The sequence below is a fragment of the Cheilinus undulatus genome, linkage group 8 (assembly GCF_018320785.1).
Source record: "Cheilinus undulatus linkage group 8, ASM1832078v1, whole genome shotgun sequence".
Taxonomy (NCBI): Eukaryota; Metazoa; Chordata; class Actinopteri; order Labriformes; family Labridae; genus Cheilinus; species Cheilinus undulatus.
The window spans coordinates 27297441-27310224 of record NC_054872.1 but is presented as its reverse complement, the minus strand read 5'-3'; the positions used below and the strand labels follow the sequence as shown (position 1 = coordinate 27310224).

The window sequence follows — 12784 nt, the reverse complement described above, 5'->3', positions numbered from 1 at the left end:
TCTGTTTAGGAGAATGACTGTCTCTTAAGGCTATTGAGTCAATTAAAAAATCAAAAGACAAAGTTTAAACTGCAATACTATTTATAGTCTTTAAATGTCTCAGAATGACTTAAGCCTTAAACAAGCCTTAAGACTTAAACAGAGAGGGCAGTTGACGTATTTAATAAAACTTCACAACTTATATACAACAAGAATATGAACTGGTACAGTAGGTGTAGGCCTATAATTAGGCCTACCCTAGCCCACAGTTAATTGATACACTTGACACAGACTTTACAAGAGATTTCCTAAAAGACTACTTACAAAACAAGTCACTTTGAGACAACAGAAAGTTTTCAGAGGAATTTATGGTGTAAGATTCAGAAACAGAAAGAGAAACAAACTACAAAATAGTTCTCAAATTTGCTTCTTACAGAAGAAAAAGCAGATAGTCTTTTATCATCTGTTACTCTGTCTTTGAAAAAAAAAAGAGTGTTGCCCTTTCTGCAATGTTTACGACTTCTGGAGAAAGAAGTAACTTGTGTTGCTGAAGTGCAGGGCTTCCATCAAGTCATTTCCCTGCTCTTCTTCCTCAACATCTTCTTCTTCTCTTTCTGCTTCACTTGAGGGTGATTCTTTGTAGCATGGAGGGACAAGTTTTACCGAAGCCTGTCCTTCTGGATCAGTTTGTTCGGAGGGCTGAGACTGAGGAGGGTCACCACACTTAGTAATGACACTCAGACTCTGCAGCTTTGATACCAATCTGCCCTTGTATCTGAAAAAAAAAAAAATGGTACGATTGTTGAAAAAAAAAAAAAAAGAGGTGACCATTGGGTGCAACAGTAGTTGTTTGGTTAATAGGGTGTAATGGGTGGGGGTGTAATGAAAACCATGAGGAAGATAAAGAAGCGGACTGACAGAACAAGCTGCATCCATCCTTAGCCAGTTACATTGTCTGCTAGATAGCAGTTGAGTTGAACCGTTTTCTGACAGTAACATTGGGGGAAACTGCTTTACCATACAACTCATCAAAAGCATAACTATAGTTTTTAAAGTAATTTTTTGTTTGATACTCTCTGCAATCTTTCAATGGTCTTAATGTAATAAATGTTCTGCTTTTATTCTGTAAATCCACAGCGGAAGTTGCAGTGTCTTTTATTTGGACTGTGGTTGGAAACAGTTGCAGCAGTATACTTTCTGGATGCATGTGATTGATTCAAAACTCATGTGATTAACTAGTGCTGTACATTTCTTAGACTACCACTGTGTAAATGTATTCCAAGAAATAACTAATAGCACATCTTACTACCTGATTATGTAGATAGCCAACATAACTGACAGGAGAACGAATGAACCCAAGATCCACAGGATATGATGGGACGGCTCCGGTCCACTGAACTCAGGGTCAACTGAAATCAGAGAGCAGGGGGACACTGTTAGAAATCTAACTGAAGAACACACATGTATGTAAAAGTTTGGGTGTGACTGTGTGTGTGTGTGTGGGTGTGTGTGTGTGTGAGTGGGGGGGGGGGGGGGTGTGTGTGTGTGTGACAGGTGTTGAGCCATGTTTCCTGTGGCTTGTTTCGTTGTTGAGCCTTGGTTATTATGATGACATGACTTCCTGTTAAAACCCAGAGGGCCAGGGGGGATTTTTGTGCAAACATCTAAGACTTCCCTCCTATTTATTTCCTTCTCTTTTATTTCCCTCTATTTCTCTCAGAACACAAACACGCACACCAAATAACACAAGAACTTGACCTTCTGTCTCTCTTACCATTGGTCAATTCATCATCGGCACCAGAGCCTTCTGGGTAGAATGGAAACTGCAGGTTAGAGAAGGTGAAATGAGAGTTAAGTGTTATATCAACTGGATTGAATGCAGCAGTTAATCCTGAATTAAGCACAAGCATTAGATTCTTACCACGGTGGTAGTAAGGGGGGACACTGACGGTGCTGAGGAGAAAAACAGATAACACATTATTAGTGCAGAAGACATATTTAATATTAAAATAGATAGTGCACATAACCTAGACAGACCATTATTTCTGATATGGGGGTTTGGGAAGCCCAAAAAAGACTAAAAGGACAAAAAATAATCTTTCAGACTTAGAACTAACTGTCAGTATTTGATTATTATTACAATAATCACACATCTAAGCCAGTATGTTTTTAAAGTGGGGGTTCTGACCCTTTGGGGGTCAAGCCAATCAGATTTGCTGTATATGATATGATGCTGATAAATTACATATTGACTGTACCACAGAACTAGCAACCTACCTCCTTTTAAAGTTAAACATTTCTATTGTTTCTCTTACTGTTGGTTATTGTCTTGACAAATAATTAAAAGGCTGTTTATAATCAAAGTATTTTTAACTGAAAATAAAAACAAGGAAATATAATAAGATGTTCTTTAGTTTTAAAGTGGCATCACAGTAACAGTTTTCAGTCTGGTTTGACTTTTTAAAGCATAATTGTGATGATTCTCAGTTTTGATTTAGTGTGTCAGTTTCACTTTTCCCCTTTTTAAATATAGTGTTTTATTGGTTCCCTCCTTGTGTGTTCTTTGTGTGTTTGATTCCCTTTTTGTTCTAGTGTGTCATTGCCAATTTATCCTCCTTTGTTTATAGTATTTCCTTAGTTTTAGTTTCTAGTTTTTAATGTTATTTTGTCATCTTTCAGCCCCTGTGTGTTTCTTTGTAATTGTTGTCTTGTGAGGTTTTCAGTGTTACCTGTTTTATTTTGTGGTTTGCCTCCCTTGTGTGTGATTTCTGTTTTTTTTTCTGCCTTAAGTTTCCTTCCACTTTGATTGCCCTCACCTGTTTCACCTGTGTCTCACTTGTCACAGCTGAGTTTAATCACTCCTTGTGCATTTAGGGTCTGTGTTTCTCCCTGTCTTTTGTCACTTTGTGCCTCAGTGTCTCATGACGGTCTTATGGATGCCTCTCCTCTTGTACTCTCACATCTTCAGTGTTCTGGTAAGCCTTTAATTCTTTAGGTTTTTCTTTGGAAAAAAATGGGTTTGTGTTTTTTTATTTGCCTTTTAGTTAAAATAATTTTTTAAGTTGCTTTTAAATGGCCACTCTTTTGTTTTTTATTTGTTTTACATTCTTCTTCTTTAAATCTAAAGTCAGTATTGTTTATGCAAAATTATTATTAGTTAACAAGTAAAACAAAATTCTTAACTATTTTGACTGCAGTTATGATCAGAGGAGCATTTATGATAATCAGAACCAAACTATATCTTTTTTTTGGTAATACCAGAAAATACTCACACTTGTTGAACTTGATGGTAAAAACAACCCCACTTGGTTTGTCTCCTTATAAAACACATGTATTGTTTATCACCCTGTTTTGTGTCAGAGGTTTTTATTAAACTTTATCCCATTTTTTTACATAATTGTTACCCTTCTTTTTCTAAATAACAACAAACACTATACAACATCGAAAAACTCCTCGAATTTCTTGTATTGATAATGAAGGGTATTTGCAAATGGTGTGGTAGGGAACCATCCATGTTATTTTAGGCAATTACATTAAAGAAATGCACATCATTGGCATCTGGCCAAAGCCTTGTATCGCCACTTTTTATAATTTCATTTACTTTTTTAATAAATCAGTTCTGTTGGTCACCTTTTGTGGGTGGGTTTTCAACCACTGTAAGCAGAAAGAAGTGTCTAAAAGATGCGGACTATGACCACTCAGTGTGAAATTAATTGACAGATACAGCTAGGGATTTTTTCACTCCTTAACAAGTGGTGATTTTGGAGATACTAGGTTTTGGCCCGACGCCAGCAATATTCTTAATCAAAATATTCTTTAAAATGGGTCAAAATTGACCCCAGGGCAGCAAAAAGATTAAATAATTTTCCAAAAAGGGGGGGGGGGGCTAAAAAAGTTACCTTATACACTCAGCAGTGAATAGTATGTGGTAGATATTACTTTTGGCCCTAAAGTTGAATGACCTTCAGGGATTAGATATCCAACTAAACTCTTGTACTGTTCTATGTAATTGCTAAAGGATATGCAGTTGTAAGGAGTCTCATTTATGAGACACAGAATTCTTGTCTGATGTTTTGTACCTTCATAATCAGAAATTAGTTTCAAATGTATTTTCCCTAACCTGTTCAATGGTGTTAAGAAGAAAAAGTACATACTGGTACTTTCCAAACCTAAAATGATACCTAAGACACTGTTTCAAGTCTGCTAAATGACAGGCCACTCTGGGTTTTGTTTAATTTGTTTTTATGTGTTTTATGCATAATTTTACTACTTGAAAATACAGTAGGCAGGGTGTTGACAGGAAATTAAGGAGTAAGAAAAATTGATGACATGAGACATAAATTTGCATCTGGTCTTAAACTGAGGAAGTTCAGATTACATGGTTTTCTTCCTTTATCCATATAGACCAATAAAGAAACCTCTTAAAGAAATGGTTAAACAAGGGGGGGGGGTTGTTCATTGTAAATGAAGAGTATTTAATTAAGCAAAGAACATCAGGATACATAAAGAGGCTTAATGAAATCATTAAAATTGGATGCAATACAATCTGTATTGGATGTGTTCTCTGCATAATTTTTTACGTATTCGAAGAGGAACAGAAACTAGAAAGGAGAATATTATGCATGGATGAGAACATTTACGTATACGTGTCTTTGAAAGGCCTGGGTAACACAATACCTGCCCCCTGAGGTTGTCATGACAGCTTTTGTTTGTGGATCATGTCCAACTTCGGTGCTTAAGTTCACTGGTTTAATACTCCACTTAATTTACACCTCTTCCATTTACCCTTACACGTACTCATTCAATTTACCTATTTGATGTTCCAACTGAAAATACCAATAAATGCTGCATTTTATTTTCAAAATTGCTTGACTTCATACTGTTCTCATTGTTTGTATGAACATGTATTCACCTGTCCAGCTGCTAGCGTTGACAGGTTCACTCCAGTCACTCCACAGACCATCATATTCCTCTCTAGTTCGAAGCTCTATCACGTACTCTACACCTGGCAATGCGTCATTGATGATGTAGACACGGCCTACTTTAATCAATTTTACCTGTGTGGAAGAAAAAGACAACATCACACTGCTGTCAATGGGGGATTCTTCTTTAGAGATAATTATGAGTGGCCCGACTGATAAAAGTAAACACAAACGCATGAAGCGAGCCTATTTTATCACACCTGAGAAAATGATGACCTCAGAGGTCTGTATCTGATCTCGTAGATGAGTTCATAGTAGCTGTCTTGAGACTTCCAGGATCCTGGGGCATTCCACGTTACCTTCAACCTCGTCTCTTGGCCTGCCTCCTGTTGGACCAACACTTTTGACGGAGGTTCAGGCTGCACTGGAATAAGAGGCAGAAATATAAAGTCAGTGCAGCTTTTACTCTCTTTTACATTACACTCTGCAGAGTGAACACACTCATCTGACACCAAGGTAATAATAGTTCAGGAATTCTTATTAGTTTTTGTTTTAAATTTTATTTTAGTTTTTTTTTTATAGCTGGTTTGTCAGTTTAGTTTTTATTTTTCAAAAACGTTTTGTCTTTGTTTAGTTTTTATTAGTTTTAGGGTTAGTTTTAGCATTTTTTTTCAGCAACAAAGGATTCTTTTCAGGTACGAGACCCAAGGGGTAAGAATAAGCAAACATCATACAATTTTTAAAAATATACACTGATCAGATACTCTTCACTTTCATTTTATTTATTCAAATTTGATGTTTGAAAACAACTTAAGACCTAAAATTACCATTGTGTAAAGTCCTGACCAATCAAATCAGGCCATTTTACACTTCCCAGGCTTTAGTGTACTTATCAGTCTGTCTGTTGCTGTCAAAGACTAAAACCAGCAAGATTTTGGCCCTAATTTTATTTAGTTTTTTGTAGTTGTGTAAGCAAAGCATTAAATTCAACTTAGTTTTTTGTAAAGCTTAGTGTTTATTCATTTTCAGTTAACTAAACTAAAATTATTTTGACATATTAGTTTTAGTTAACTTTAATAACCTTGTCTGACATAACCACTTACAGATGCTCAGAGGTCTGAAGTGCAGCAGACTGCTGGTGGCGTTGCCAGCAATGCTCGTGACACACAAATAGACCGTATGAAGGGTTCTGAGGTGGTCCTCATTGAAGTCCAAAGCACACCAACAGCGGGAGAGTCGAAGTGAGTATGAGCACTTCAGACGCTGAAATGGCTCTGACTGTAAGCCTACCCTGGAAGTAAAACACAGGTCACTATTAGCACAAGAAGTGGCTCTGATAAAAACAGATGTCCTACGGTACTGCTTTAGCTTTAACCCTGTTAACTCTTCCATTATAAATTAATTTAAATGTTTCCTATTCACTTTCTCCCATCATTTTCTGTTGTGGCTCAACTGTTGGTTATCTGTTTTTTTCTACTAACAATATTAAAGTGACACTTTCATCCTAACTTAGTACCTGTCCTGGATCAGTTGTTTCAGCAGGTTAATTCATGGAGCCCCTAAAGGCTCAGTTAGGAAAGTATATTAAAAGGCCAGGACAGTCACAAACTTGTCTTTCATTTGCCGTTTTGTTGTTTCTCTTGTCTCTCCTCTTCCGGCTTTTCTCCCTCTCCTACCCCCCCCCCCACGAGCCCTTTCCAACCCCAGCGCAGCTTCGCCTGAGGGCTGTCAACATGAGTCTGGTCTGTATGCGGTCCTGAATGTTAAAGGGAGTGTTTATGTCTCCACTGTAACAGAGCTAAATATGTATGATAGTACTGTGCTCATAGTGATTAAAGCTGGTCTTTGTTATTAAAGGCCACAACAGAGTACAGTCTACACCTGCCCTCTTGAGAAAACTGTTATGAATGAATGCTATATAAACAAAGATTGATTGATTGAGAAGCAGATTGCAAATCTGCACTTTGTCTGTGTGCACGGATTTCTAAACTTTGGGAATGGAATAGTATTGCTGGGCTCAGCATTCATTTATCCATTGTAACTGAACTGTGATCACATGTTAGCTTTTCAGCTTAACTTTTCAATTCAAAGCTAAAACATTGGACACAAATCAACAAATTCCCCTGTTTTTTAGGAACAGTATCATCCAATTATTTCTTGTGTAAATGAACTCTTAAGTGAGCTCACACCATTAGTGCGACAGAGACGGCTACATAGCAAATACAAAAACAACGTATAAATCCCAGTTTTCATTAATGGTTATGTTTCGTTTACATTAGTTCCTAGAACTGCTTGAGTTGAAGATTTTACAGCCTAAACTTGGACCAGTCAGCTGTACTGGATGGCTGGGTGGTCAAAGCGGAAAAAACAATAATACAGCTCTATGATACAGCACATATTTTTACTCACACATGTACAGCATTTTTCATTAACCACTGGGAGATACATTTATAAGGATAAAGTTTGTCCTCACTTTTTACTCAGGAACAGGTAACATTCAGGTGTTATGGTGACAGCCTTCTGAGGAGTCCATTCACAGCGAATCTTACTGCTTGGAGATCTTTTGTAGCAGGACAGGTAGGGGGTCTCTGGAGGGTCTAACAAATAGAAAACATGTGCTGAACTGTATCATCCATTCATTATTCTTTAATTTTTAAAATCTGATATAAATATATCTTGATCAAAAGAGTTACATGTGTATAAACTAAACAATATCATAATCTTTAATAGATAATAACTTTTTTTTCTGCTCATTATAAAGGGAGTTTCAAAAGGTTCAGTTCTTGGACCAGTCTTGTTCATTATTTATGAATAATGAACTGCATTGTGCAGGAGCACTTTTCATCTTTATACCAATGACAGAATCATTCATACATTTAGCTAATTCTACAGGTGGAGCACATCTTAATTTGGATCAATAAAAAGCCTAATTTTAAATCAAAAGATGACATGCTTATTGAAACAGAGGCAACTGTTTCTTTTCTACAGACAGACAGGCTGGTATTTAGGTAGGCCTTTCCCTGAAAGAAAATAAGCTATTAAAGGAGTTTTCCTCTCTGCGCTTGATTATGGGGGCGTTACTTCTTGAAGGGCAGCCGACACTACTCTAAAATCTTTGGTGCAGTATTTCACTCAGTAGGTTCATTTATAGAGACAGCTGTGCGACACATCACTGTCCAGAACTGCACTTCTACTCTAGCAACAAGGAGAGATCATAACTTCTACTTGTTTTTAAAGCAATTTCTTAAAAATACCTTCCTTATCTCTGAATTCTGCTTCCTTTTAAATGAGCGTACATGTTCACAGTCATGGCCTGAACTACAAGTTCTCATAATTCACTCATTCATTCATTGGGAAGAGTTGCATTTAGTTTCTAAGCCCTTGGTATTTTGAATTTACTTCAGAAAAAAAAACAAAAAAACAGCCATGTTGATCCAACGGAGAGGATTCACGTTTCATGTCTGATCTTCTTGATATGAACATTTTAGTTCTTGTTTCTATCTAAATGATATCTCTTTTATTTATTTTAAATAATTTTATCTCATCTTTTCCTTTTACCTCAAAGTATTAGAAAATTTCTCTTTTTAAGACTCCTCTTCTAATGCTAGCCCCTAACCTTCTCTGACATCAGCTTATTTTATCTGTATGTGCTTTTATTTGTTTTCCTTGGTGCTTGGTTCTCCTTCAATGAGTTTTCCAAGAATTTCAACGTATAAATTGATAAGGTGATGATGAATCTTTTCCATAATAAAAACAAGTATATGTTAAGTGTTTTTAACTACCTGACAACTTTTAACCCTTTCTCTTTTCACATAAGTATAATCTGATTGATTTACTTTATCATCTACTTCATATCAGTATCAATCTTACACATGATAAACCTCATAATTTGTGTATTTTTTGTTGCTTTTTAACATGTTTTTTTTTTCAGTAAGGCCCAGTTGTGCCTTTTGGCACAAAACTCAACTGAACCTCAACTGACAGCTAGATCTAATCAAAATTGTATGAGGAGTATTTCCATCAGGACTACGTTGTCAAGAAACACGTATGACTTGTGACTATAAATATGTCTTTATTAGCAGTTATTAGTTAGCACCAGTTATTGCTGTTATCTATATTTGGTTGTGTGGCTGAACTCCTATGTGGGAAGCATTAAGCAGGAACAGCATGTTCCTATGCCAATAAGGAAAGCCTTAGGCAGGGAGAGAAGCAGCAGAAACCCAGAGCAGAGCAGGCATCAGAATAACACTGATAAAGTCAGGAGCAGAATGAAGGAGGAGCTGGGATGGAGGAGGGTTGTAAGAGCAGCTTGCTGAGAGCGCGGCAGAGAGTAACCAGGCTAGAGCAGTTTAAATAAGGCAGATTGACAGTGACAAGCCAATAGCGTGCTTAGATCAAATCAGCTGGCTTTCGGCTAATGAGAGCTTGTGTAGGATCAGCTTATCTCAGCTGTGGCAGCGCTTGACTCTGTGGCCTGCCTGAACTAACGCTATTTGCTAGATGTTTTAAAAAATAAATCAATTTTACAGTTTGCTAATATATACTTTTCTTAATCACTGTGGTTTATTTTCTTTACTAAGTGGATTCTCAGTACATATTTTATTGTGAAAAATCTTCTTCATGTTCGTTTTTTTTGGTGGAAAACCACCACTAACACTTTTTTAGGGGTTTTTCCCCTTGTAAAAACAGTTGTATGTATATGCCCTGAGTCACATTATTCTGACATGTCTCTTACTTATTCCTTGTTGTTTTACTCACCTGCAATAGTGACTCTGAGCGAGAACATCTCTCTGCCTTTGGAAAAACAAGTGTACTTCCCAGAGTCTATCACTCTTACAATGGACAGAGACAGTGTCTCCCCTCTACCCTCAAGTGTGATTTCTCCCCAGTCTCTGTCTCCTTTTCCCAACGTCCTCCCATTCCACTTCCATTGATAAATCAATTTTATGCCTCTTGTCACCCTGCTCCCCTCTTCTCCATCGTCTTCCTCAAAGTCCTCCACCTCTTCAGCCTCCAGGTCTGATCCAGACTTTAGGATCCAGCTCATGCTGCTCCTCTGGACACTGTGGGTAGTGGGAGAAGCTGTGTATCCTGAATCAGTATGTGCAATGACTTTTTCTGTCTCAGAGAGGTCAGACTGGTGCCTTTCACTCACAGCGATGTCCATAGTCACCTTGCTGCTTTTTATTGAATCTTCTGTGCTGTTTGTTATGTTAACATGGGTTGGGGTTGCATTTGAGGAATTCACTCTTCGGACTCTGTTTGAGCCATTTTTAGATGTGGTGACTTTTACTCCATTCACTTTCACATGACCACTGCAGGTCAGAACCAGCTTACTGCCTGGGGATAAAACCAGCACACCATGGGGAGGCTCTGCATAGAAATACAAACAACAGGGATACAAAATATTATTATCATTCCTTTTGATCAAGAGTAATCTATGCAGAAGTTTCTTTACTCTCAGATTTGGTTGAGGTTGCCTAATCAGAGAACACATAAGATTCAACATTGCATCACCAAAATTACCAGCACCCTCCGAACTTCCCCTTTTAATGACTCTTTGGTTCTTTTTCAGGCCTAAAACATCCCCCTTCTCTCACCTTTCACTTATTTAAATGTCTGACAAGCCTGATTTACTCACGTCCTCTAATTGTGCTCAAAACTCAGAGTCAAATCTGACTGGAGTAATTCAGTAGCTGTTTTTGTTTGGTTTTGAATGGCCTGGTGTCAAAAGTCCAAACAGAATTTCTCTCCCACAGCTCAAAGTGTAAAAACCCCTCTCTTAAGCCCAGTACAACAAACACTACTACAAAGGTCAAAGGCACATTCATAGTAGTAGCTGATTGGCCGATAAAAAGTTCTGGGGGGGGGGGGGGGGATATAGTATAAAAATGTTTACCTTTTGAAGGCAAGTTTATATTGTTCTCAGAAATCTGGGAACGGCTTGTTTTAGCAAACATTTTCTGAAAGGTGGAGAAAGAGAGGGTGGAGGGGAATCGATTTTTCTAGTATTTGAGGGGATTGTGGACAGGCCAGAGACACATTTATTAGAAAAGCCCGGAAAAGTGATTTTTCCATAATATGTCCCTTTTAAAAATTGTATTCAATATGCATCATTATAAATGTATCTATCCATATGGAGGTTTCTAACTATGCGCACCCTGGAGAGTCAAGGCATGCTGCTTGACTAACTCAGGGAGCATCTTTTGAGCAGAACCTTCTCCACAAAGTAAAACTGCAGATCAATTTTGCAGTAGGATGGTAAAATGTGTGACAAGAGTGTTCCTGACTGAAGAGTGACAGCAATGTCTCCCGACATGAGAATCAACACGACATGACACTGGATACAATACAATACAATCCTAAGCCTATATCAAGTCATATATGTAAAAACATTTCAAATGCTTCTCAATTCTTTATTTTAGAATTTGTTTACATTTTTGAAAGATTTTCTGATGATTTTATTGCTAACAGTTGTCCTATGATCTATTATTTTATACCACTGTTGCACAATGAAAAAAATATCTTGGAGTGTGTGTTGGTGTGTGTGTGTGAGTGTGTGTGGGGGGGTCTGAAATATAACAGAAATATTTTGGCCATAAAATGGCTCAAAGTGAATCAGTAAATGATGAACAATTTTCAGTATATGCCATCAAAATGTGCGCAGTACAGGGTTGATTTTGCCATATATTCTTTATAGACTTTTAGACTTTATAGAAACAATTTCAAATGATTTCCTGCGTTGACGGTTTCATCAACACTTTAATCAACATAGAAGCTTTTCTTACATGAAAGAACGTATATTCAGAGAAAAAAAATAGATTTTAACATTTTTTATTTCTAAATGATAATACTAAGGCAGGCATTATTATACAGATAATATAATACCTGAAGTATTCCATCTTATATGAAACTTTTTATGTTACTCCTCAAAGGGTCTTAAAGTTATTTTGTTAGTGATAGCCTAATTAAGACCAAGAAAACCCAGAATATTAGGGTTGCAGTGCTATGTTTGATACACCATAGCTTAAATCAGGAACGGGTTGTATTTGGGTTGAAGAGTTCCCAGGTTTAAACCTTACCTGTGCTCAAATCAGCATCTAAAACATAAAACTGATAAGTTGTGGCAAAAACCAAGTCGCAAAGTTGACTCACGTGTTAACTAGATAAAGCGCTTATCTGCATGTTTAATGACAAGCTAACTTTTTGGTGAACCAAGCCTACGGGCTCAAGTGACGGACAAACTTCTTACCTTTACTGGGACAGGTTCCGTCGAAAACCCCGCGGACTGATTCAGCGGCGCACAGAACAAACAGCAAAGGGAGAAAAAGCTGCATTTTGGCACATGAATCTCCCTCTACCTATTTCTCAAAACATTGCTTTGACGCAAATTATGATCACTTCTGGGATCATTACAACCGTCAGCAGACTTCTAACGCACACACAACGGGAACCCCTCTTCTTTAGAGAGACAGATAGACAGACAGGGCTTTTATAGCAAGAACCACTAGCTGCTGTCCGTAAGACCCGTTATTGTGAAATCCCAGCTCTCTTCCCCTTGTTTAGCCCGTTACAGAGGAAATCCTTCTCAGCGTTAAATAAACCCATTATAGCCCTGTCATTATAATACTTATTTTTAAATGTCATTTTGAGGAAGTAGCCTGCATTTATTTTTAAACGTGTTTTTGCCATTTTATACTGTCTGTCACTACATTAGTGACATTTCTGCACATGATGAAACTAAAAAAAAAAATTTTACAGCTCCTGTGATGAGTTATTAGCTGGTAAAGAAACAGACTATAATCAATACTTATTTATCTTTGTGACCTTCAAAATAAAGTGAGACCTTTAATGTGAATTATGTTAACTGCTGCAGAGCGGAC

At 37.3% G+C, this 12784-nt stretch overlaps 1 protein-coding gene across 1 annotated transcript; it reads right to left on the bottom strand.

The window, feature by feature from the left end:
- Window positions 1-146: 146 nt before the first annotated feature.
- On the bottom strand, window positions 147-12394 carry il6r (interleukin 6 receptor). The gene is made up of 10 exons (XM_041792461.1): window positions 12154-12394; window positions 9660-10274; window positions 7375-7498; window positions 6005-6192; window positions 5162-5325; window positions 4892-5036; window positions 1901-1932; window positions 1754-1802; window positions 1289-1388; window positions 147-754 (listed from the first exon to the last, which is right to left on the bottom strand). Exons 1-10 carry the CDS (start codon window positions 12236-12238, stop codon window positions 493-495), a joined length of 1764 nt encoding a protein of 587 aa, XP_041648395.1. The 5' UTR covers window positions 12239-12394; the 3' UTR covers window positions 147-492.
- Between the last annotated feature and the right edge of the window lie 390 nt (window positions 12395-12784).